Source organism: Gallus gallus, chromosome 13, assembly GCF_016699485.2.
Source record: "Gallus gallus isolate bGalGal1 chromosome 13, bGalGal1.mat.broiler.GRCg7b, whole genome shotgun sequence".
In the NCBI taxonomy this organism is placed as follows: Eukaryota; Metazoa; Chordata; class Aves; order Galliformes; family Phasianidae; genus Gallus; species Gallus gallus.
The window spans coordinates 3,736,111-3,763,483 of NC_052544.1; the positions used below are offsets into that span (position 1 = coordinate 3,736,111).

Below are 27,373 nucleotides of genomic sequence, written 5' to 3' on the forward strand. Positions count from 1 at the left end.
AAATTCCCCTGGATACTGAACTGGTGTTAAACTGTCTTTAGGAAAAGACAAAAATTCATAAAAACAGAAATAGACTAACAAAAAGACACTGTAAATATTCATGCTGTGCATGTGACCTGTCCACACTGGTCTGTTCTCACTTCTTTTTTTTTTTTTTTTTTTATTTGCCATGTACTTCATTGAAGGAACAAACAGCCTTCCTGGCACAAATCCAGGGTTTATGTGAAAAAAAATGGTTCTTCACACCTTTAAAAGCACAAATATATCCCTCCATAAATTCCCACCGAAAAAACCCTGGGAGTTATAATGTAGTATTTGTCAGAAACAGCTTTTAATCTGTTTGCTCATTAGTCATAGCTAAAATAGGTCATTCATATTTACTTCTCCTTTCCAGCAGTTTTACAATATTATGCAAGACATTTATGGGATTTCAATAGATCTGTTACAGTCAACTTCATAAAATTCATCTGTTAAAAGATGTCAAGTGTGGGAATAAAGTTTTTGTATAGTGGTATTTCATAAGAATTTGTAAGATATTTTAAGGCTTACTTCTCTTAAGTACTAAGTGTCTATATGTCCATCATACAGGGAATAAACACAAAACAACTTACTGGTATGGTTTTCCCTTCTTCATCACAAACACACATTATTACTTCCACACTTCTCTGAGTTGTTTTATTGTATTTATCAAAATCTCCATACAGCAGTGTAATATAAATGTCATTTCTTATGTCTCCTAAAAAAGAAACAAAAAAGTTATGAATGAGAGTGCTGTGAGAACATAGGGTCAAATGAACTTCACAGTTATTTTTTCAACAATGAAACATAGTGCCATAGAAAACGTCTTATTTTCCATCTGAACTTAAATTTTCAGCCCTTTTATTCTTAGCTAAGATAGCGCGACGAGCCATGCGACTGACTCAAAACAGCATTCTGAAAGTGACTTCAATTTACTCTCGTCGTGCACTGACACCTGCTGGTGAGACGGCAGCAGGATGCCATTACTGAATTCTGGCCAAGTACACAGCTGTCGTTCTAGAAGGAACTTCATATTTTAATTGTGTTATGTGAAGAAATTTAATGTTCTCCTGTTAGCAAGGATTAAAAGTAGATTTGAACTGAAGGTGTGGGGGTTTGTCTTTTTAGGGGGTTGAGTTGGTTTGGTGTTGCTTTTTTTGTTTGTTTGTTTTTTAACAAAGGACTGTAGATAGTGAATTTAATTGCCAACTGTGTAATCATAAATCAACAATCAAGAGATTGTTATCTCATTTTCTGTATTATTATGAATAAAAGACAGTGATAAGTTAGAATAAAACTAAGGTTGATTTAAGATTCAAGTAATCATACACAACAATCTATTCAGCAAACAAAAAAGCTATGTTGAAGAAACTCAGATTATCCTTCACTGTCTTTCTTTTCCTGTTTAAGTACTCTGTAACACTGTCCAAAGATGTCACTGTTTTACATAAACCTCTAGTTTTGAGACAAATTCAACATCTACAGTGAATTCTAGAGACTGAGTTATCTATTACAGATATCAGTAATTAAGCCTGTAGTTGATGTTCATTAACCTAAGAAGTGAACAAAAACAAACAAACAAACAAAAAAACCCACACCACACAAAAAAAACCCCTCCCATTATAGAGCAAAGAACCTCCTACCTGGCATGATTATTTCGGGAAATCCTAGCTTTCTAGCAACAACTGTTGTTCTGTCTACAAGATGCGGATAGTCCTTCCTTGTTTGAATCACATCTCCAACAAGCATTTTCACAGTTACCCAGAGACCTATTAGGAGGGGGAGGGAAAAAAAAAAACAACAAAAAAGACTGCACTTATACTAAAGGAAAGGAAAACAAAACTAAACACCCACCTATATTCAGATTCTGCTCCCTTCTCTTGATGAAAATAATAATTCACTTCTCCCACTTTCCTTCACTGGAAATAAATGCTTATAATCCAAAACATTATCTATTAATTTAGATAATCTCCTACAATCTGCAACAAAGCCATGATTCTTTCCTGCCAGCTTGAAAGTTCACCCATGCCCATCGTTTTACATCAATAACATAGAATCATAGAACATAAAAACCTTACTCTAAAATCTAAACAGTATAAAATAAAGTTCCACTGAAATCACTTGTTGCTTGATTTAAAAAATATATATATATATAATATTGTTATATTATATTATTTTATATATATATATGTGCTTCACCTTGTCCTCCACTATCTCCTTTTGATGCTGTGATTTTGCTTAGGAGACTGTGCAGAAAGTCACTCTCTGCCACGACCCTGCAGGAATAAAAACAATGATTACTAGGAGTTGAGCAATAAATGTCAGAACATAGATGATGAACAGCCTCAGTTCTCTTTGCTGTATCTGACATTATTATGACACATTCTGTAATTTCATCATCTCTCAGTCTGAGTTAAAGAGACCATTCATGCTAAACATATAAGTAGACTAAAGTGAAAAAAGATAAAATCAGCAACCTGAGGGACAGTGGTCTGTGACATGCTGACCACAGTATGGAAGCCTCTCCTTTTGTAGGACAGTACACCCTGAATGCATACAGCAACATGCCTGTCCAGCCCAGTTTCCACAACAAACAACCTGACAAATAAACTTCAAATTGATTTAAGTGACTATCGAAATTATGATCAAGTTCTCACATAGCAAATAGCTTGGATCAAATTATAAACTAGTGAAATAGGCTGGAAGTTTGACAAGCTGATTTATTTTCAGAATTAAATTTATTCTCCATAGCACATAACAGTAGTGCTATGTACAATGTGCAAATACATTTCCAGTGAATACTGAAATCCATCCATTTAATTCATGAGTATCATGTTTTTAGGCAGCTGGTGCCTGCCTATAACCTCCAAATATTGCTTTCAAGATAGCTAACGTGTGACGATCTCACTGCTTTACCTCACAATCCTTACTAAGATTTTTCACAAACTTAAAACAGAATCAAGCACATAAATTGCTAATTATTCAAACTTGTAAAGATTACTGCATTGGATACATAACAATTTAACCTCTGTTGTGGTTGTTTTTGTTAGATAGGACATGAGACCAGCTGACTCACAGAGAGCAGTTGTAGCAATCTAGATTTATTTAACATGCTATGTAATTCCTGTCAAGTCTCAAATGCCTTTTTAAGTGGTACTTAAATAATTAACATTACCACAACATAAAAATATTAAAGGGAGAAATTATTTTTTCTTGAGGCATTTCACAGGTCGTTTTGCAGCCAAAGATACATTGAAGTTTTTGTGTACAGCAATAGGATACTTATGACTATCTTACGGATGAAAAGGTATGAAATGTTGCTTTTCTTCATCACTTTCCGCTTTTCCTTTTATGATATCTGTAATATCCATGACTAGAAAATAAAAAAAAAAAAAATCAAAATGTATAATGGCATTGCTAGATATCTCCTCCTGTCCTTTAATACTGTATATTCTTCTTCCTCAAGGTAAATACAGATTTTCATTAGCAAGCAGGGTAAACCAATAGGGGTAAAATTGAGGAGCAGATCTTCTAGTGCAGTGTGCACTCTACAAACATGAGGCTATGTGAGGACTGAATTACTTTAGTTCTAGTCTGATCCTGTGAACAATGTGTGCACACTCACATTTGTGGTGCTGTTGGCACATAATCAGTGGTTTTATTTCATCCACTCTTACTAGTACTCTGGTACTTAGGAAATTAAATTCAAAAGCATAATTCTGACAAACTAAAATGCTAATGTAGATTCAGCCTTTTCAGACTTCAACCATTAAGGATGGAAGATTGTTGAAATGTCTATTTTAGTTTCAGGCATGCTGTGGTAGATTCTACTGCCCAAGGCTAGCACTTATCAATTAACTCCTGCTTTAGACAGAGCACACAAGACTTCATATACCTGCCACTCCAAAAGGCCTCCTTAGTCCTTGTGTGTATTTCTTTGAGTTACTATCTTTAAGATCCATCCTTCCAACTCGGACTATTTGACAAACCAAATAAACTTTATCTCTGCTAAGGTCTTTATTTCCGAGATCCTAAGATTATTCAAAAAAAAAAAAAAAAAAAAAAAGAGATAAAGTATTATTTGGGAAGAAATACATTGTAAAGTTTAAGAAAGACATTCAGTAATTACACGAGTCTAAATAATCAATGGAAAAAAAAATAACACCACAACAACCTGAGTTCACAGAAAGGATGAAAAAGTCTGACACATTAAAATTTAAAGCAAATGTAAGCTAAGATAAATAAAGAAGCAAACAGTAGCTACAGCAAATAAAATAACAAATACATCAGTAAATTAATGAGGCAGACATTAGAGAAAAGGTACAAACTGATTTCAAGAAAGGACAAAGTCGCTGTCATAAAGCACTCAATGACTGGTCATTTTACTCTGCTTCTGTGATAACTTCTGCTTCCTTTATCATCTTGCTCAATCTTCTGATAGTGACCACAAAAGAGAGACAATCTGATTTGAAATATAAGGAAATCTGGAAAACACTTACTGTAAACACTACTTTCAGATTGTTGAGCATATCAATTTCCTTTGGAAAGCCTTTACTCCCCCATCTCACCAAGTAGTTCTCACTGTTTGGAAGAAAAGTTTCTTATTATCATGTGATTTTAAAATTCTTCGAAGTACGTTAAAAAGTCATGTAACAGACAAAACCAGACTAAAAGGCAGTAGTACTGTACAAAACACCACCAGTAAACTTTGAAAATGACTTGAACATTAGACAAAATGGCACCCTTTTTGGAGGAAACACCATGAGCTGTTTGATAGGGATCATCAGCAAATCTTACTCTCCCTTTTAATGTATATGTTCTTCACATTTTTACCTCTCACCTCAATTTTCAGCACTTTATTTCACACATAACACAACGCTCCCCCCCATCATGAAACTTAAGAGATCAATCCAGAGACATCCTAAGTCATCCTTCCAGTCACTTATTATTATAGATGCAATGAAAACAGTTTTTATTCTTGTCATCTGTACAGACTGTCTGGCAAAACAAATCAAGATTCCAGACTCCGGCGTGGAACTGACAGTCGTCAGAAAACAGTTTCAATCTATCACTACTTCCTCCTCATGGAGCCAAGGAAGGTCAGAGTACTTGCAGAGTACACAGAGAGGCTGTTGAATCTCCATCTTTGCTAATAATGCCATGACTGGACAAGGCTTTGATCAATCTGATCTAAGACAGCCCTGCTTTGATAAACAGGTTGGACTAGGTGGCCTCCAGAGATTCCTCCAGTCCAATTCATTCTACTTTATGGAGCTGTATAATAGGAAGGACAATCCTGTTTTGTATTCTGGCATAACAGCACACCTTCATATGAATTATTAAGGAAGCAATCATACTATATTTTTAGAGGCATATTTCCACAAAAGAAGGATCCCCATCAATTTCTCAAGACAATCTCAAGGCTATCTTTCGATTACCAAGGACAGTCATCTCTGGAGTTTGCATATTTCCCTCTTTCACTTCTCCTTTTTAAACCAATTTAACAACTGCCTCAGACTCTCCCTAATATGACTGCTTTTGGCTGGATTGGCAGTCTTATAAACCTTAACATGTGATGCCTCAGTTGCTATAACTACCACATGAAGTTTCTTTCTCCTAAAATCTGTAAAAGCTTTAAAGAAAAAAAAAAAACAACCAACAAATACATTGTCCTTGCTTGTAATAAAAATCCCACCAACATTACTGTAATAATAAGTACTATTTCTAATTTAGAAGTGGTCTGACAATTCTCCAAAACTCTGAAATGCTTATTCCAGAAATTGGCTTTCAAAATATCTGGGATCTCTTACCCTAGAGTCTTTTAGCAACCAGCAACTAAATCTGTCTGCATTTTCCTTTTTTTTTCCCCCCTGATTTTCGTCCTTTTATTTATATATCCTTTTCATTATTAACATGCTTACAACTATTGTGCTTCTTGGTGGCCAGCTTCTATCACTATAATTTATTTTTTTATCTTTTACACTAAAAAAATAAAACTCACCTTATAATTGTTGATTTCTGTGGATCATACAGTGACATAAAGAGCTCTGCATCCTCTCCAATTCGGCAAACAAAATTCCGCACAAAGACATATAGACTATGAGTGGGGGATGAAGACATTCGGGAGTATGATGCATAATCTGGTTGATCCTTTGACTACTCAAAAGAAGAAAAATCATTAGCTAGCTCCATGAATTAAAGTGATAAGATACTAAAAGTAATTACAATTTGCATATCTACAATTACATATAGCAGTTGGTCTTCAAAAATCAGCACATTCTGCTCACTTAACGAACCACCAGTCAGTGGCATTTGAATTAAAAATGCTTGTCTTGTACCAAAAAAAAAAAAACAAAAAAACCACTGTCCTGCATACTGCTCAGAGAGAGGTTGCTTAACAATGCAAAAATGACCAGCAAATTAGTTTCTGACACTTCACAATATTTTACCCCTGAATCAAGATCCTTTTGTACAATGAATCAAGAAAGTTAGCAGGTTAGTTAGAATGTGTAGAAGTAACATAGATATGGAAGATTCCTTGCATCCCCTTCTTCTCCAGAGCCTTCAGTGTACGTAAGAAGATCAAAAGCTCAGACCAAGTTCCTCAAAACACTGATCAGCCTAGGGAGCTACCTCAGTGTGCACATAATGAAAAAGCTGACGACAGAGTTACCTTAAAACCACCTTTTGCAGGACTTAGTGGACTTAGTAAGAAACCCCTTGTATCAGATTCTAACCATACTATCCTTTCCAAAAGGGCACTTACCTGGGAATAGAACAAGTTCCAGTTTATTTTACAAATATTTCCAAGGAACACAACAGTTAAGCTGTTTCTCTTTCCTTTCTTTGCCCTTCACATCCAGAAATCTCCCTGTCTTGAAAATCTTATACTTAATTTCACTGAGGAAATAATTGCCAGGTTAAATTCCTCTCCTGTGTATCAATATATTCCAAATCCCGCTAACAAGAAATCAGGTTGCTTTCAATGGAGCTGTTCTAAAGTCTTTTACTAAAATTTTGATAAAGGACCATGCCCAAAGGATTTCAGAATATTTTTCTAGGGATGTAAGAACGTAAACTCCTTTAGGAAAAAAAAAGAGTAACTTGACTTCAATGCCCAGTGCCAGTTCTTTAGTCACAGGACAGTGACAAAATAGGTGAAACATTACTGCCACATTTTAAAAGCAGATGAGAAAATATCAAGCTTTCACTACAGAGGCAAACAAATCTGCACAAGATGAGTTTTTTTGAACGTGGCAGTATACAGCAGAAGGTCAGCTGCCTGCAGCATAGTGACGTTTCAGCATGCTAAGAACATTAGGAAGACAAATAGAACTTTCTGAAAACAAAATAATAGTACAAGTAAAAAACAAAAATAGAACAGGGGCACATGCAGAGATCAGGACATATCTGAGAAGCCATCTCAAAAATAGGTATGTAGGTTCCAACCACATCTTGTTTAATCCACCTAGAAACAGCCAATGAACAGATGATGACTGAAAGCTCTTTTTATCTATCGATTTCTTCTGTTTTTTGAATAAGTCAACATATTCTATCATAGAAAACCAAGTTTTATTTTCTGTGTATCATCAGTTAATTACATGTTCTTATCTAGGAAGCAAGATTTATTTAATAATGTTGATGAGAACAACTGATAAGGTGATTTCGAATAGTTTGACACAGGCATTATTGAAGTGTCATTATGGTAAAAAAAAATTTGTCAAATGTTTTCCTTCCATTATAATTATCTACTTTCTCACAAATGAAGTACTCAAGTATATTCTATGTCTCTAAGCAGATTTAACATTGAAGAGGAAAAGGAAGTTTAGTCACTTGCATTGCATTTTAAAAGATAAAACTTACATGCCCTTATTAGCTTTGCTTAGACATGCTAGATATTAGTGACCACATATTCTGAGTTTACCAAACTTTGTCAGTAAGTTTAAATTCTTCAGATCCTCCAAACTAACTAACAAGCTGCAACTTAGATCTAGCAACCTCTATTTTCAGAAGATGCTCTAATAAAGATCTTTGGTTAGTCACAGTGTATAGTCTGAACTTGTAGTATTTAACTACTCTCTATGCAAATCAGCCTATTGAGTAGACCTCAGGTAGGGTTAGGAGTCTTTTTTCCATTTAGAGATCTGAGAATTGATTTAGAACCAGCTTTAGATGCAGGCTTTCAGTCTAGCCGACAGATTAAATCCAATGCACAGATACAACTAACTCAATTCAAGGTTTTACCATATTTATAACACATGAATGTGAATCCAATATTAAGTTAGGGACAGAAGTTTTCACCATCTTTTTTTGGTAAGTTATGTCCTTCAAGCCTTGTATGTTTTTTTCATTTTGATTTTTAGCAAAGGAAGTGTTAAGTTTATCCCATCATTCCTACCATTTCCTCTTTAATTCGCTCAGTGATTTTGTTAGTTGCTTCTTCATGTGCATGAAATAGGCTGATGACACTGGTTTTATCTGGATCCAGGATATTTCCATCTTCGTCTCTAACTATCAGATCTAGCTCAAGTATCCTGTGAAAACAGAAAGATCTGGTAGTTTTATCATGTTTTCTTCTATAAAAATACAGTTTAGAAATGTAATGCACAAGGATTTTCTTCAAGTTTTAAAGCAGTAAAGTAAGCTTAAATAGATACAGAAGTATTTAATTGAGAAAAAAATTAACCAAAATCTACAATTACATTTCAAGCTGTTGTTCAATATTTACCAGCAATTCCTTAAAACTGATAATGTCAAAGCATTTAAATGGTTAGTACATAAAATACATTCACTGTGTTCAATGAGTTCATGGAATCATAGAATCACCAAGGTTGGAAAAGATCTCCGTGATCATCTCCTTCCAACTGTCCGCCTACCACCACCATTTCCTCACTAAAATACATCCATTACTGCAACATCTAAATGTTTCTTAAACACCTCCAGTCTTCAGCTTTTGTTTGGTTTTTTGTTGTTTGTTTGTTTTTTTAAATGCATAACTGCGTAATCAAAACACGTAAGCTTTTCCTGTTTCCTTCTGCTTTTATGTTGCTCTCTCACTCACCTGGTCCTGTTACTTGACTAACAATTACAGTCTTCTCTGCTGCTCCCATACAAGGTTGTCCCTTTTCATTTTCCTTCACCTTTCTTTTTTATTAGCAGTGATAACTTTTGAGTGTATCCTCCCTGCATTCCATACATTCTTACAGGGTGCCAAGGTGTCAGTCAATAGACATTATTTCTTGTCTATCCAGGATATCTCACTACCACATCTCCCTCTAAAACTGGTCTACTTCATCCCAGACTGTGCCTATCTGTTTCTAAAAAATCTACCCTTATGGCACTGCGAGCATTGTTTGAATCAATCTGTACCACCCTGCAACCCTATTCATCTTGTGTCATTATATTTCCACAACCTCCTCCAGCTTGGTGTTGAACCTTCTCCCTCACAATGACCACTCAGCCTCTATTCTCATTCCCTTTCTTCTTTCTACAGTTTGGCAAGTTTCCTTCACGTATCAAAACTCTTAACACCACACTTTCAGCTGCTTACAAATAGTCCCCTGGCACTCTACCTCCATCCAGTTCCAAGCCATTTTAAACTCCCTCTATCCTTGTTCCTCTCAGCTTACAGCTGAAAGCAGCTTACAGTCTCACAGTCTGACAGCAAAGAAATATTAATGTTCTTTTGGACAGAGCTGAGATGCTTTGACTGAAGCATTTCAAAGTCAAAATTTGTCCTGGAATAACCATTCAGTTCTACACAGCATGTCAGGATATGTGAATTCCCATAGAATACAACTTATCAGAAATCTGTGGATTCAGATCAGTGAACAAGATAAGAATTTCACAACATCTCAGGTCATTGCTTGTGTCTAAGCCACAAGTAGGTGAAGCCTTTCAACTGCATGTGGGCTTCTGGGCCACAGTAGCAACAGTCATTTTCAGTAGCTTAGTACAGATAATTAGCAGATTCCACTGCATGTAAAATGCCTGCAGTGAAGGCTAGTTTAATCAAGCTTTCCCTCCTCTCTTTATCAACCTGCATAACAGCATTTTTGCCAAAAATATGTTGTAGTGCAATGACTTTTCATCAGCAAGTTCATTTTGTCAAGTAACTATTCAACCTACAGTAGTTTCACTTCTATTACCAGAACTAAATTCTGCATGGAAATTCCCTAGTAAATTTGAAGAGAATTGCCTTTAACAAAGACTCAGTACACTTCAGACTTCTGCTATTTACACACCACTAAGGTCTTTCAACACTACTGCTCAAGTGATTGCATAACACTGGTAGATGTTGGCTGTGTTTATGAAAGCATAGATGAGGTTTTGGGCCTGAGTACACTGATATTAAACCAATATAAAGGCCACTCTAATCTGACCTCAAATGTTTACAATTGACAAGTTGATATTTCCATAATTTACAAATAAATTAATATTTTGAAAATGGTAGTTGGCACGAGAAGTCTCTACATTATATTTATTATTACTACGAGAGTAACAGAAGTTTGGAAAGAATTATATACAATGCCCACATCAAATATTAACAACCTACAAAACTGCAAAAAGGAAAAAATTCTCAGTCTCTATTCTAGCTGTGCACTTTAAAATAAATCATGCTTTTCAGAAGCAATGTAGGTTACTTACTTGTTACCATAGTCAATTTTGGAAGTGACTTTCTGTTTGAGTTCTTTAAGCTCATCTTTTGGCAGAGTCCCGGACAGAAGCTGCGACCTCCACTCCATCAAGTCATACATCATAGACTGTACCTGCTGGAACCTCTCTTTCTTATTTGTCTGAAGCATAGAGGAAGAAAATAGTTTTTAGGCTTTGTAGAAAGTTGAAGTGAAATACTGGCCTTGATAATTACAGGATGCCTTATGTCATGCTGAACAACTGCAGGAACAAGAATGAGAAAAAGTACCCTGCTAATTAAAGTCCTCATCTTTATTTCTGTTCATTTCTCCATCTTTCCAGACAGTCTAAAATCACTGAACCTGAATTCCTTCCTCCTCACATTCAAGAAGTTGTTTAGGACAGAATCTCCAATGTGACTGCCAAAGAACAACGTGAAATTTAAGCATTTTGTATAGGTGTAGACACATGATTTTGGTTTTATGTAACAATGCTATTTTATGGACTGAAATTCATAAAGTCTCATCTAAAGAAACGATTACACTGACATGAGCATTTTGAGAAAAACATTTGACAGTGGTATTAATACATTTAAGACAAAAATGAGATAACACATAGAAGTCACTTGAGCAGTTCCAGTGTCATCCACTGAAACAAGAGATATTTTATTTACTGACTTCAACAAGAGGAAGACAGAAGTAACTGCTTTCAGAAAATGAATGTAGTAACATGGAAAAACTACACAATAGCATTGATTTCTTTGCCCCAACAAGGAAAAATAGAAATTCAGTAGCAAGGAACCTGGAATAAGTCAGAGTCAGCGCAATTTGTTGTAACAGGTTGTCCACTAGAAGCGACTACTCAGGTACTGGAGAATTTACCATATTTTGATATGTTTCTTGTCAAATCTTTATGAATTCTTGGCAGCCAGGTTAAAAATATCACCAGTAGCAGCAGAGATGGCTGCTGTGTTACAACATGCAAAATATCTATGACTTCACAAATGCACAGATTAGCTTGCTATACTTAAAATTCAAGTTTTATATCTAAGTGTCCTATAGACACTCTGCCCCCTTCCCACCCACCCCCCTGCAACTTGCTGACAATATTCTAGGTTCTGCTGGCTCTCTGGGTCCACATACACTCCTCTACAGAACTCAAATCCCACCAGTCAGCAGCACAGGTACAATATTATAAGAAATATTTGGCCTCTATATAAGGGGTAGTAGACACCTGCCAGAATATTTCGGGTTCAAATAAAAAATTAAAAAAAAATAATCAAATTCATGAATCACTTCTACAGTTCTACTGTTTTCCCCTCCTAACTAAACATTAGCTTTTTTGTAACAGAGCATTACAAAGTGGACAAAAGAGCACCATCTCTAATAGTAGCTTTTTTTCCTGCAAGTAACAGATGCTGATGCAGTGACTTTTTTGACCTATTTCTGTGATTACTGTGATTACAAGGCACTTACCTCTAAGAAATGTAAGTTAAGACACTGAAAGCGAAGAGGCGGCTTCTGAAAATTGCTAGTTGTTAACAGCTACACACTATCAGTAGAATTCTAGCACCCCAGTAATATATTGAAGCTTTTTCTAACGCATCTTAGTTATATTTTGTAATCCTGTCTTGAAACTTGTACACTCCACAGAGAACAAAAATTTATAAGGTACTTGACACTGAGGGTTGGAACTAAAGGCATGAAATGCCACTCTTCAGTTTTAAGTGTAAGTTTTTTGAAATAAGGTCATTGAAGAGAGTGGTATGATGTATTCAGTCATAAAGTAGTCATTTAACAGTCCTCCCAGATCCTGCTCTGCATCTATACACCAACAAGACTAAATACAAGGGCAGCTCCAAAAGCAATGCCTCCTATTTTATTATGTCAGCCCAAGACATCAGAGGTGGGATGGCAGTAGAGGTTGAATCTTCCCTCCAATATTCCATTACATTGTATTGCTGTGTAACAGATGGCAGCAGAGGGTCCGTCAGACAAAATGGCATCTGACATGGAAGTGTGTATGAAGTAAAGGTGTGTAACTGAATGCCTCCATCTGGAAAAAAATGGCACCCACTGACATTCATCATTGCTTGCTGAACGCTTATGGAAACCACACAGTGGGGCAGTGGGTGGTGCATCTCAGCAGTGGTGACAGTGACAGTGGGTCACTTCTGCTGGTGCGGATTTTTACAAGTGTGTCATGCAGCTCTTGTTCATCGCTGATGAAAACATAGCCAATGGTGGTGACTATGTTGAAAAACAGTGCTTCATAGCTGACAATTTGATCTATCAGAGTTATTGTGCTCTTTGTATCTATTGTAGTTTCCATGGAAATAAATAGGAGGCATTACTTTTGCAGCAGGCAACACATGTCACATAAAAATGTCATACCACATAGAGCTGTTTCCAGATGCTTCCCCATTCCCAGAGTGTAGTGGTAACTTCTTGAACTAAGGGAATTTCAGCAGGTATTACATTTTCTGTGTGTCTAGGAAAGGGAAGAAATTAACACAAAGAAAAAATTACCAGTTTTTTGTGAATTTATATTATAGTAACTGTGTTTAAGGCATATAAAATTCATTATTTAAAACTCATTATTTAGCAGACAAGATGCTTAACATAAAAATTAAATTCAGTACCTTTTCTTTTCAACAGTAACTTCCTTGATGCAAATAAAAGATTTAGGAAATATTCCCTGTTGAGAGAGGAAAAAAATTACAACGCACTCTGTTATCATTCTCAATATCTGATGCGTCCTGGGTCTACTACAGATGAAACATTTTAATTCATCCTAAATAAATGTTTGATTGTCAATATATCCATGACAACTCTTATGTGAACTAGCATATATAGTCTTAATAAATGAACTAAGCTTTTGTTAAATTTTTCTTTATGGAGGAACTGAAATTCGTATGTGGTACAAAGCCTGGGATTGAAGGTAGCCTTGAAGACCCTTAGGAAAAAAAGTGCAGAAACTTTTTGCAGTAAATTAAAAGTTATTTCAAGTGATATTTTGATCAGTCTGCTAGCCTGAAGGCACAGTGATTATTTTTTCATCACTTCGTTTCAAACAATGCTTATTCCTAACATTTACCAACTTTGTTCAGTATAAACACTGTTCTATTCATCTTGAAAAGAAAGAGGACAGAGATGGCAGGCTTCACTGATCAAAACAGAATCTAATAAGACATGCTAAAAAGAAGCATCACTTTGTCAGTTGATTCCTTAAGAACAGTCTCATAAGAGTGAATAGTGTGATCTTACCTCTGATCCTTTATGTCTTACTAAATATCCCTTGTACCAATCTGAAACAAAGGAAGAAAGTGTACACTCAGTATGATAGAGCATGTACTTTAAGAAACATACAGGCCTTTATTTTTTTCCCTTCATGTAAAAGCAATCTGGCACAGGATGTTTAAAAAAAAATAGTTATTTCAAAAAAATTCAGAAAGACAAATGAGTAGCAGGAAACAGTCATCAAGGCCTGTACACGGGCAAGCATGATCTGCTTTCAAGCCCTGCACAGCAGGAACAAATGTTCTTATGCAGAATATAACACCCCCACACTTGCACAAAAAAGAGGATAAGCATTTTTACCTTACATATATAAAGGTTTATACATTTATATAAGTTGATAAAGCTTGATAAAAGATTACTTGCTGTATTGAAAAGCCCTTGAAGCTCTTCTGATTGTGCTCGAGGTGTTAAGCCAATGTAATACATGGCTCTTACACATCCAACTTGCCAACTGAAGGAAGAACGAAACATCTTTATGCCGCAAGAAACTATAGCTTTTGGACCCAACTCAAATAAGAAGCTTCCTATTGCAAAGTTCAAAGTAGAACCTCATAAATAAATGAAGAACATTTTACCTGCACAGTAGTGTTACTGAACTCTGTATTGGCAACTATTTCATCCCTAAGAAAGTTTTTTATGACTAAAAGCTTACTTTTTCTGACTGTAATTCAAGGAAGAGATATTAACTCTTCCCGGTCGCAAATGTTCACAAAGAAAATTAAAAGATTCAGTGAAATAATTGACCTCAAAGAAATACTTGGGACAGACTTGGTTTCTCCATTTTTTTTAGCACTAGGACTTTTTTTCTATTATCTTCTCAGAAATAATAGTTCTAAATCATTTCTAGAGCTGAATTATCTCCACATCATCACCAATTTTCAACAGTATGTGTAAGATTTAGTTCATAATGTTCTCTGTGACTACACACAAGTTCTACATGCATGTTTTGCATGTGCAAAACAAAAATAGCATGATGTGCGCCCAGAAAAAACAACTACCATTACTCTGCAGCTGGCAGCATCTTTTTAAGGTATCTGATAGAAGATCTGCTTCCTCGTGCACAAAATGAAAGTTGCCACTTCTTCATTGGCAAACTTAATTCATAAAACAAGCTATAACACATTTTAAGAGCAGAAGATTTGTAACAGACATTTAGATTTAAAAAAAAACGGCCCCATAAGATTACAATTTCCTTTGCCAGGCTGGGCTGACAACTTCACTACGACCTTAACATATTTCAGGTAAGAAACCTAAGATGCTGGTTGTTTCTGCAGTTAACAGAGGCACTGCAGGGATGAGGAGGTTTCTGGTTTGCCAGCATATTTTTTTTCCCCTTTTCAAAACATACTTAGTCTGAAAAATCATGTAGACTTTTTTTTTTTTTTGAAAGACTACAAGAATTGTTACACATAGTTTTAAGTGATGTAACTATTGATTGTTAGTCTAATGACTGACATTTATTTATAGTAATGCTCACAGACAGTGGATTTCTCTTACAAATCCAAAAACCCCTGCAGTTCTTGTGCTCCAAAACATCAGAGATGTATTTTCTTAGATGCTCTTTTCTCAAAAATGTGCTGTTTCCAAAAGTTTAGAGGTCTGTGCAGTGGAACAGACAGGGCTCAGCTAGCCTTTTTGCAAACTTATGACCAAAGTGTTTTGCAGCACTGAACTATCTCTCTAACTGCACAGGGCAGTGGTTGCCTTCTCTCCAGTATTGCTGCATTTAATAAGACACAACCTATAGTACAAGAAGGATGAAGATATTATAACTAGGTTTGCAAAGTTTGAGGCAATTCAAAATTTTAAGGATAAGTTTGATGTTTTACTTCATCTACTATATTGTTGACAAAATAGAAGGGGATAGCATTCAGAGAGACCTGGATGTGCTCAAAAAGTGGGTACACAAGAATCTACAAGGTGTTAAACTTCAGTCAAGGCAAGAACACATTGAGAAGAGCCCAGCAGAAAAGGATCTGGTGGATTCTGATGGATGAAAAGCTGGACATGAGCCAGCAGTGTGATCTTGCAGCCCAGAAGACCAATGGTATCCTGGGCTGCACCAAAAGAAAGACAGGCAGCAGAGAGAGGGAGGTGATTATTCACCTCTACTCTGCCCTTTTAAGGCTCCATCTGGAGCACTGTGTCCAAGCCTGGGCTCTCCACAATAGGAATAATGCAGAGCTGTTGGAAGGGATCCAGAGGAGGGCCACAGAGATGACCAGTGGGCTGCGGCACCTCCACTATGAGGAAAGGTTAAGGGAGTCAGGCTTATTTAGCTTGGAGAAGAGAAGGATCCAGGGAGACCTCATTGTGGTCTTTCAGCACTTGAAGGGAGCATATAAACAGGAGTGGGTGTCTTTATGTGGTCTGATAGTGACAGGACTGGGGGAAATGGCTTTAGACTAAAAGAGGGGAGATTTAGGTGAGATGTTAGGAAGAAATGTTTTACTCAGAGGGTAGTGAGGTGCTGGAACATATTGCACTAAAATGTGGGTGCTCCATTCCAGGAATCATTCAAGGCCAGGCTGGGTGGGATCTTGGGCAGCCTGATCTAATGGCTGGCAACTCTGCCCATGGCAGAGGATTGGAACTGGATGATCTTTAAGGTCCTCTCAAGCCTAAGCCGTTCTATGATTGTATGAACTATATGACTGCAGATTGTAAACAAACAAAAATAAATCAGTATTACAATGATTTTTGAAAAGACAACCAACTGTTAATAATAATAATTGCAACGTTGTCGCTTTATATTAGATAAAAAGTGCAATCACTTTGACGGACCTGATAGATAATTCAGTCAAAATATGAAGTATAGATCAATAAGGACAAATATACTATTACCACCTGCATGCCAGTATCAACAATGAAATCAACTTTACAAATCTACAGAGTTGATGTTCTCTTATTCTTCTGCCACTTGTATTTACTTTATGTTTATGGCAGTTGGTCAGATATGCCAGCTCTGTAAGCTTAGGTCACCATGTTGAATATTTATCATGCAGTTCTTGACTTGGAGTTTTACTGTTTAGTATGCTTGATAAGTTGGATGGTTTTCAGTCGTGTTTCTATCATGCTGACCTAAAGAATATTTTGAACAACTGGATTTCCTTCTTGTACTATAGGAATACAGCAGTGCTGAATAAAAACAATTATGTAGCATCAGTAACAAGTGTCTAGCAATAAATATTTAGATTAGAAGCAAAACCATAATCCATTAAGGTTTGCATCAAATCTAATGTAGCTTCCATCAGGTACAGCCTGACATGAGCTTCAAGAATGACATTTACCTTGATGGTTTCCTCAATTTATAATGGCTTCACAAGGAAACCACACGTTTTGGCTTCCCAAAAATGAATAAGTTCTTTCTTAAAATAGAACACTGCCACCAATAATACAAATATATACCAAAAACATAATTAGACAGGTACTTGTGTAACATAGGCAGCTGGTGTGAAATAAAGGATTGAATTATTTAAACAAAGAAAACTATAGCTTAAAGGCCACTGGCTTACCTTCACAGGACTCCAAGATATGGACCACATCACCAATTTGCAGAGGTAGCTGTTGTATTCCCGTGCCTTTGAAATTGTATATTGCTGAAAATTTAGAGGGCAAAAATAGTGATTTTCAATACAGCCATACACTACAGTTAAACTGATAAATAAGCATATATTTGAATTCTGATACTAGGATAAATAGACATGAATAAAGAAATATATGGAACTGTAATTCTATCACTGGGCTTCATCTATTATCATTACTTTGTCTCTTCTGAAAATGTACTTGTGCTGAAAAAAAGTCAGTGCAGGAAGAAAACCAAGACATTTATAGCAATTACTCTGCATAGATAGGTTTTATAACACATGGAATCATAGAATTATTAAAGTTGGAAAACACCACTAAGATCATCAAGTCCAACCATCAACCCTATATTTAAATGCAGATCTTTAATGTGTGTGTATGTATATACACATATATTTATATACATATACACGTTTGCTGTCATGCAGATCTGTTAGTCTAGTGGTCTGACTGAGCACACAATTTACAGAAAGTACTTGTGACGTCAGGGAGAACAGGCACAGAGAGATGCATGCAGAGTCAATTTACCACATTTTTCTTAAGATATTTCATCTTCACATTACATTGTTTCATTTGGAACCAGTAAAAAAATTCTTTTTTTCCTATATTTAATCACTCTGAAAAAGAAAAGAGTGGCAAAATTCTTCTAATCAGAATCTTATCTGTACGTTGTTTCAGAGAGAAATCAAGAAAAATGAGCTTCTTTACTCGTTCTTATATTCTACGGCTGCAGGATGTGGGCTGCTACGGTAAGCATTTGTTTCTGTATTTTTTTTCTTAGTGTGCTTGTTTATAGACTTTCACAATAGTGTTAAAGATTTGAAGCGGTTATTGAATCTATTATCACTCAGGGAAGCTATTTAAAATACGTAAACTTAAAACCACAACTAAACAGTACAAGTAGGAACAGCACACTAACTGCGACCTCTGTCGTGCCATGAAGATGGTAGTGTACAGGGTTTTCTTTCTTTCCTCCCAATCCATCCATCCACTGAAAGCATCCAAACTTGCAGTCATTTGAGATATAAAAATTCTCCTAGAACAGTCAGTTTCCAGTCAGCATATTCCTACATATTTTTGGTACCCTTTTCCCTGAGGCTTCTAAAGCTGCATGTTGATTTCTGCTAGGTAAAAATGTTTGTCAGTGACCCATTTTACTTTAATATTCAACTTAAAATCATGTTTAAAGTCTCAAATGAGCCTTTGAAGTGCATGTCCAAGGTAGAAGCATAGAGCTAAATTATTTCCCATTTATCTTCCATTGATTGTTTCTTGTTAGTCTTTACTTCACTATACTGTTACAACAAATTTGTAGGAATTTAAGAGCCTTATTTAACCAAAAATAAGCTCTTTTTTCCAGTTAACGTGAAGAGGTCTTCCCACCAGTTCCTCCCCCTGGTTGTATAGATGAGAAATTCAATTATTAGACACAAGGAAAAAAAAAACAGTGAACCAAATAAACAAGTTGAAGAGACTCTGCTTTGCAGATTAAGCCACTCATTCAACCAGATCTTGCTGAACTGACCTAGCTAAACACAAAATTAAATTTAAGTAGCAGATGTATGACTGTGTTTAGATTAGCTGTCTTTTATAATCTTGAAAGAGAATTCAGTAAGTTAAGATTGCAAGTAATCCTCATAAGTACGTAAAATATCATTACATTTACAAACACTTGCCATTTGTCTCCATCAGAGTGTGTGTGGGGGCTGTGGAGCAGAGGCTATCGCTGTTTTCCTGAAAGATCCATACAGATTAAGACTACTGTTGACTGAAATACACTTTGTATTTCAAAATATGCACTGCTGTACTTCCAGTTGCATTTCTCTCAAGACGTAGATGCAAATTACTGAGTCATATATTTGCAATACATATTGGTTTTGCTCTCTGTTAATAACTTCACTTAATAACAATCAATATATTGAAAAACACAGTAACTAACTGACAAAGGAAGTGGCTTTACCAGCTAGGACTTTTCTATATGACTAAGTAGAAACTTGGTGGGATTTTACTGTAGCATTCAGATTGTTTTCTGGTAGGAAGTGTTTAACAAACTCCTGTTAAAGGTTTTGAACTATAGATGTAGGGGCTGGGGGGCACAAGGAGCTGAGAGCAGACAGAACGAGGACAACTAACCTAAAAAGGCCAAAGGGTTATTCCATCCCATCTTGTGGGGAAAAAAAACCACAGTAAAACTGATGGGAGTTGGCTGGGGAGCAGCTCTGAAGGATACTGTCCCAGTTCAGAGTGGGTCTCTGAAGTGGTATAAAAAGAGTCTCAAAACAAGCAACGCCAGCAGTGGGTCGGTGTGCAGGGAACAGTTGTTTTGTGTATCTCTTGTTTTGTAAATATATATTATCATTACTATTATTTCCTTCTCTCTTCCTTTTCTGTCTTAGTAAATAGCGTTGTATCTCAACCAACAAGTTCTACTTCATTGTATTTTTTTCTGATTCTCTTCTCCCTACCACTGGGAAGGCAGTGTCTAATTCTGACATCACTCTCCCACATTCAAGTGCTCAAAAAACAAGTAAAAATACCTAATGGTGTCCACTCCATTAGCAAAGAAAAAAAAAAAGGATGTGAAGGCTAAATAAAATAACCACGTGTCTATTAAAGCCAGAGCTGTTGAGTATGTTATTCCACATAAATGGCAGTGTGTAACATATGAACATTCCTCCAGTTGGATATATATAGAAAATACATGCATATGCTACTGTAAATGTATATATGGCTGGAAAATGACATATGAATGTACATGTGTACCAAAATAACCACGTGACTATGTACAAAACTTCATTTACCTACAAAAGGTAAGTAAATTACCTTACATTACCTCACAAAAAGGTAAATGAAGCAGTTGTTTTTTGTTCAGAGTAGGATTCCTGTTTAAATATATATTCCAGGAACTGCTGATTGACACAGGGACACAGTTAACAGTATTTAAATCAGATTACATTCTCAGTTTCAAAGATGAGGAGCCAAGTAATTGAAAAGCCCATGGATTTGGTATTCACACAATTAGACTGTAAGTGAAGGCAAGACGGGATTGGTGAGAAATGAGTAGCAGTCCATGAACCTGCAACACTGAGGCCATTTATTAACCTAACCTTCCTACCTGTCTTTCCTCCTTATTTTCCTTCACGTGAATTCCTGCTCTTTAAAAGCAGCGTTTCTATTAAATTGCTTCATTTGTGAGTGCCACTTTTTACTAACAGCCTTCTTGGTTGGCTTCCTTGGCTATTTTCCACTCTGCCATTTTAAAAGGATTTGAAAATTATTTCTTAGGTACAGTTTTAATGAATCAGCTCTTACTTTCCCTTTACCATAGTAGAATTATCTGGAATATCTATGTCCTAACTCATGGAGCTCTGCTGCACATTCAAACTAAGCCCTAGTGGATAGCCTCAGCCATCCTGTTTCATTTTATTTTGGGGAATATTACAACTCTACTTTTATGAGAGGTAACATGAAAGTATCACCTTCTCCTGACAGATCTACTACTTGTGTTCATCCACCACTTTTTTCCTCATAAAAGCCAGTATGAAATTACTCAGCTAGGACACTGACAAACCTTGTATAAAAGTAATATGCAGTCCTAACACATCTGACTTCTGGAAAGAAACCTGCAAAACTTGTGTTCTAGTATCCTGAGCAAGGGATCAGCCTTTGACTCGCACGGTACAGATGTACTATAATAGAAGAAACATGGATGAAGTTCTAATGAAGATTCCAGAGTCCAAGATACATAACAAACCTCAAGGATTGGTTTGTGGCTAAATTGACTTATGAGCTACTGCAAAATAATGGTGTATGAATGTACATTTCTTCACGTATTTTATAGCCAGGTTGATTTTTTAGGTGACATTTTTTTAGAAGTCGTTATGAAGAGAAGTACTGGGCCAGGCTTTATCATTTTCTTGAAAGATAAAGAGATTGCCTTCTCAGCTTATTTCTCATCTTGTTTCTGTTTGCTTTTTATGGAGAGCTATACTTCCCTAGATTGCTGTTTCCTAAGCAGCTGCAACAGTCTGCTGGGTTCAGGGTCTGCATTTCACAAAGCAATCAACCTGTTCTTTGTTCTTATACCTGAAGCTCATCCTTACAGCGTGCTTAGCATAAATGTACACTACTTCTATGGCTGGGAGTCAGCTATCTGGCACATGCTACTTAATTCACTAAAATAGCAAGCGAGCAGGAACCTCAACCAGGACTTGGGGATCTTCCAGATGTATTCAGAGAACTACTGCTGTCTCCAAGGCAGGCTGGACAAAAGAGTCCCCAGCTGAAACTCCTGAGTGGGCACTGAACTGCGGACTGTTAGGGATGCTGTTAATAAAAGGCTTAGAAATTCAATATGAGAATCATTCCCCAGAGACATGAAAACAAAGGCTTCTGAAAACACAGAAAACAAAATAGTCCGAAGGGGTAAAAAAACTTTGTCTTTGTATCTTGGGAACTTCACCAACTTTCATGCACTTGGCCTCTGTGACTCAGTTGGTCTGTTTTTCTTGATTTTACAGAGACTACAGAAATATGCTTACAACACAGCTGTTAAACTCCAAAAGCACTTCGTGACTGCACTTATCCCACATTCCAGGCTTCAACTCTGTTCGAGCTTCCTACTGGTAAAGTTCAGTAGCTACACTATTTTCCATTCAATCTGTGAAAGCATAATGTTATTTAATTTTCAAAAACTCTTTTCAACATCCTTCCAAAGAAAAAAAAATGCCTGTACCGAAATCCTCAGTGTGACCATTTCCTGATTATTTTTTACTTGTCCGCTTTGTTGCTCAGCAGGTTTTAAAAACTGTTTGGAGTCTAAGATTCTCCTGCTATTCTCATCTAGTTACATCATAAAAGAAATAAAAGAAAAGACAATTTAAGTCTCCCACGTAAATTAAGGAAAACCAAATAGGCTGCGAGTCAACAGCTAGCATGGCTAAGAAAAGGAAGTTCTGTATATAAGCTGCAGCTTTTCTTTCAGCCTTGCTGACCTTCCTTGAATGTGCAGTTTTCTATTAATTTAGAGTAATTGTGTTACAGCAGAAATTGTGAATAAGACCGACAAGAAAACATTACGTGCATTTAAGTGGTATTTCAGTATTGTTGGAAAATCCATTTGACTATTGTACTCATTTTCCCTGGTCTGTTTTGTAATAGAATACGCTTCAGACATGGATATTGCTACTGTTTGTGACATACAAGCTTAGAAATCCTTCGCGTTGTGGTTTCTTTAAGATCTGGTATCTGCCAGCTACTAGTGTTACAGACCCAAATTTACAGTAAGCCCCCCGAGATATCAAACTTGATGACGCTTTTTAAACAGTAGGCTTATTTCTCCGTTGGCCCATTGATAGCCTGGCTCACATAAAGTCATAGAATCTTTTTTCTTGAGCAAGTTAGTCCGTAGCTAACTAGGTTAACTTCTTTGTGCCCCACAGTGTCTGCAACAGAAAAGGTACCATCTTCAAGAATTATGACAGTGCCAAACATAAGTCAGACTGCTCCTTCACAAACAGGACACATCATTTGCTTCAGCAAATTTTATCAAAGCTATAAATCTGTTCTCTGGTTTTGAACACAAGCAAAGTTCCTTAAAAGTACAAGATAATTCACTGCACCGTTTCCCATTCTGCACACTCTCTCTTCACTGTTCCTGTATTCCGCTGATTTTTAGACCAACGGCAGCTGATTGATCCTTGAACTAAACTCAACAGCAGTTCAAGTGCTAACTGGCTTCTAAATTGGCAGCAGGAAATGTATTTGCAAGTAAAAAAGAAATATAAATGTTTGCTTTGTCCTCATCTTCACTCTTTCTGACATTAAGCTACTTTCAATGACCTGAACACTTGTATGAGAGCAAGTCAGTCTTCCCTTAGTGCTGACTGCCAACTGACAAGTGACAATGGATTGTTGGCACTTGAAAGTTTCCCAAGTTCTGAAGCCCCTCATCCACCTTATGGTAGAACAGATTGCAGTGTTCAGTGGACTAATATGAGTAATACAAAAGGTGTCTTTAGCACATAAGCCAAAGACTTCTTATGGTAATGAACCATTTTCATAATTTCCAGGCTCCGTTGTAAACTTCAGTCATCAGACTTGAGGAGACAGCAGTTACCAGGGAGATGGGTGGAAGGAGTAGCAGCAATATTTCTAGCACACCCCATTTCATAAAATGGCACCTGCATATAGCTGTAATTGCACTGATTCTGTCCTATGAGCTGCACGTAGACTGCACTCTAAAAAGGGTGTGCCATGGTTTGGGCTGATGACTTCTGAGAAGGCAGCAAGAGCACAGTTCCACTGCTAGGTGAAGTAAAACCTGCCCTCCTGAGTTTTACAATCCCCCACTGTTATCTCTGTGGTATAAATAATGTTGAAATACTGTTGTGTCTTCTATTACTTGATTGATTCTTATGGACTAAAATTAAGACATGCTAAGTGATGTTAGCTCATCTTGCTATTTTTAATTAAATAATCTGAAACCAGAGATAGATCGGACTACTGCTACACAAAACTGCTTATTCTGAATACTGGATTTTAAGCAAAGTAGCATTCAACCAACATGCATTGTTAGCCTTTATGAAAACAAACATCACTGCATCTAATTACCAGTTTATGAAATAAAAAAGTTTGTGAAAGACATTAGGTGTGCTTTACTGCACCTCTCAGATATCACAAAGACTATAAGGTCATATCAGCTTTTTATATACTCAGCTATCACACTGGCTATGAAGTGATAAGTTGTCCAACTCTCCCTGTTACCAAAGCCCAGCAGGGTGACCATGGCACAAGTGACAGACATCAGAAGTGCAGACCTCCTCAGGGGACGTGCCAGGCTGGTGCACAGGGAGTGTGCACACAGAAATCACTGAATCACACTGAACATTGTCAGGCTACATAATGATCTCCCATTAAAAACCAGTGCAAGAAGAGCTAGACTTTTCTGTAATTATGTAAATCATTCCAACCCAAAATAGCTCCCTGTAAAAAGCCCCTAGAAATGAAGTTTGTTTTATATTATTCTTACGAAGAGCTACTCAGTATCTGGTTACTCCATCCACATGCAAGATACTCCATCGCTAGTAGATAGACACAGATACCACACCAACAAATCCATAGTCCTTCAGGTCAGTCATTTTCAGGAAGAAAGTGCTGAATTACATGAAGCACATGACACTATTTGTAAAACTCAGACAGAAGAGCTTTGCACACACTCATTTTCATATACTGCCACCAGAACAAGCTGCTTCTGTTTCACAATTCTGTCACTGCTGCACATGGTAGTTGAACAGGAAGACTTTTTTTTCCTCTTATTAATTCCCTGATTCATTTTATTTCATGAAGCTAGCTGGGTAACTTTTTTCTATGCTTTCAGTGCATATCAAAATATTACATCCTCCCTTAAATGAGAAGATTTTAGATAATCTGGGGATTCCAGGTTAGTAACTACACACTAACACGTAACAAACTGTAAGTGCAAACTAAACTATGTTCCGTACTGCAAACCTACAGTTAACTGCAGCAAAGCATTACCTTCAAGTGCTTCACTGCTGATTGCTAATTTTAAGGCCCTCTTTGATTTTAAATGTAATTTGGTCCTTTATGCAAATTAACATTATTAATTTTATGGAAAACTGCTATTAGAAAGGGACGCTCCTTCCAAAAAGTATTAACTACTTTATGCAAGTTTTGCAGTAATACTAACCACAGATGACAGACTTAATGATCACTGAGAAGAATCCGCAGGACTCCCCTTCCCTGCCATCTGTTCACTGTACCTGCAAGCTGCTACTTATTGAATGAGGAGCACACCGTGCCACGTGTTTCTAAAACAGAGGTGGGAAAAGCTGCATTACTGTGGTAGTTCGATACTTCAGAGCAGTGAGAGCATGGTGGGGCGGAAGCAGTACCTCTCCAAGCTGGCATTCACATACTCCTTGTCACTCTCTTTGCAAAATTAAAATTTGATATGAAATTGATCATTTCAGTTAAACCAGCATGGTAAAGCGGAGGGTGTTCTCACACCACAGATAACACCTACCCACATCCTGTTCAGAAGTTATGAGGACAAAATTCAGAAGGCAGCTCACTAAGGTACATACCCACACCACTCTTCTTCTCCGTCTTGTGCCATGTTGCCATCATGCATGAGTCTGCACGGCTCCACGGGACGCCCAGCGCTGAGGAAAACGAGTTCGATAGGTTTCAAGATGGACAACCCAAAAAAAGAGCTGGAAGCAAATCTGTTTCTCAGCTGCTGTTACTGCGAACTAGGAGGAGACTGAAGCGGGCCGAGGCAGCTGTATGGGTTCTGTGAGATTTGCTGCTCTTCTGAGCTTCCTTCCTCTTTTCTCAACTTAAGATATTGTACCAAGTGCCGTGGGGGAGGGGAAACCCACACTGGGTGTTTCTGCTGTATGACACTGGCTGTAACACATCAGCAAGCAAAAAGCAGCAAAACCACCACACTTCTCTCCTGAATGACCCCTAAACTCACATCTCAGTGGAGGGGCACCGTGAGCAAAGCCCAGGCACCAAAACAATACCTTCGTGCTGCCAAGGAGCTCTCGTCTTCAACTAAATCAGAGACCTTTTAAATCACCTGACTCCACAAGACATCTTAAAAACTGCTTGCTTTTAACCCGCACTGGAAAGAGGATTTGTTTTTATGATACAGCCACATTCTCACGTGAGAAATAGGTGAAGACAAAGCCACGTTTCAAACTCCACCCGTCCCATTTTACAATGTTATATTTGCAGAGTTTCTCTTTATTCTCTGAACAAAGCAGCACTGCCCTAAAGACTCATTATCTAAACAGAATTCCAACAACTAGTTTAATAGATATTTACAGCCTCTACTTTCATGCAGGTTGCCATGCAAGGTAACCTACATAATGACATTTTGGGTATGCAAAGATGAAGTAGAGTTGTTCACCATCTGGATTACATACAACATACAGGATTAGACCTCTGTTCACGTTCTTTACTTGCAGTTTAAAACATTCGAAAACCAGAAAATACTTCCATGTTCTTTGATTTATCTCCTGCATGGTACAACAAACCCATATGACACCCTGCCCTCTGCACATTATGGAACCACAGACCTGTACTGTTGGCAGGGATCTTCGAGGCTCCCCTGATCCAACCCCCTGTTAGAGCAGTTCCCTGCAGCAGGGAGCACAGCCAGGCGCCCAGGCAGGTCTGGAATATGCCCAGAGCAGACTCCAGCAGCTCAGGGCAGCCTGTTGCAGCGCTGCGTCACCCACACAGGAGAGAAGTTCTTCATATCACACCAGCTTCACAATTGTTCTTTAGATGAACGGTTTTAACAGTGCTGTGCTATGTCTGCCAGGACATTTTTGATAACACAGCATACCAGTTCTCAATTTTAACCAGCAGTCATAAGCAGCCCCAGCTGCCAGATTGTATTTGTTTGTTACACAAGGTACTCGGAAATATATTTCTAGGGAGAATAAAAAAGCCTTCATGAGGCATAGTGTAGGATTTGCTGGTAATCTGCAGGGAAAAAAATAACTTGCTAAAACATCACACTGGCATTCCATGTTATACTTATTAACATGAGCTGGATTCTGAGCAACTATGATTATCTACAACTAAGGACCATCACTTTCAGCTACAGAGTCCTAAACTATTCTTCTCTATTTGAACATCTATTTTAAATTGCTTCTCTTGAAACTGGATCTAGAGGCTGAACCATTTCACTTCACTGTGTATTTTGAGCTATAACACGACTACCTTCCCTACTACTCTGAATCTCTACTGCAGCAAATCACCCCTCCCCATGCTCTGCTTAGCCCAAAGACCACGATTTG

The 27,373-nt window shown here is 37.1% G+C and overlaps 1 protein-coding gene and 1 long non-coding RNA gene across 3 annotated transcripts in view; one reads left to right on the forward strand and one right to left on the reverse strand.

Moving 5' to 3' along the window:
• The window catches only part of DOCK2 (dedicator of cytokinesis 2), a 161,017-nt gene extending 135,139 nt beyond the window's left edge, over nucleotides 1-25,878 (reverse strand). For both annotated transcript variants that reach the window (XM_425184.8, XM_040647091.2), the window contains exons 1-14: nucleotides 25,643-25,878; nucleotides 17,468-17,551; nucleotides 13,920-13,960; nucleotides 13,295-13,350; nucleotides 13,047-13,143; nucleotides 10,666-10,814; nucleotides 8,417-8,552; nucleotides 6,020-6,174; nucleotides 4,518-4,599; nucleotides 3,914-4,049; nucleotides 3,316-3,391; nucleotides 2,218-2,294; nucleotides 1,662-1,787; nucleotides 612-736 (exon numbers count right to left, since the gene is read on the reverse strand). In XM_425184.8, coding sequence (XP_425184.4) covers nucleotides 612-736; nucleotides 1,662-1,787; nucleotides 2,218-2,294; nucleotides 3,316-3,391; nucleotides 3,914-4,049; nucleotides 4,518-4,599; nucleotides 6,020-6,174; nucleotides 8,417-8,552; nucleotides 10,666-10,814; nucleotides 13,047-13,143; nucleotides 13,295-13,350; nucleotides 13,920-13,960; nucleotides 17,468-17,551; nucleotides 25,643-25,685 — 1,383 coding nt within the window. In that variant the 5' untranslated portion in view covers nucleotides 25,686-25,878. The remainder of the gene's footprint in view (nucleotides 1-611; nucleotides 737-1,661; nucleotides 1,788-2,217; nucleotides 2,295-3,315; nucleotides 3,392-3,913; nucleotides 4,050-4,517; nucleotides 4,600-6,019; nucleotides 6,175-8,416; nucleotides 8,553-10,665; nucleotides 10,815-13,046; nucleotides 13,144-13,294; nucleotides 13,351-13,919; nucleotides 13,961-17,467; nucleotides 17,552-25,642) is intronic.
• LOC121106726 lies at nucleotides 18,025-25,648 on the forward strand. The gene is made up of 3 exons (XR_005839580.2): nucleotides 18,025-18,286; nucleotides 22,058-22,162; nucleotides 22,979-25,648. It is a non-coding gene; the product is annotated as an uncharacterized LOC121106726 (long non-coding RNA).
• Nucleotides 25,879-27,373: the final 1,495 nt, after the last annotated feature.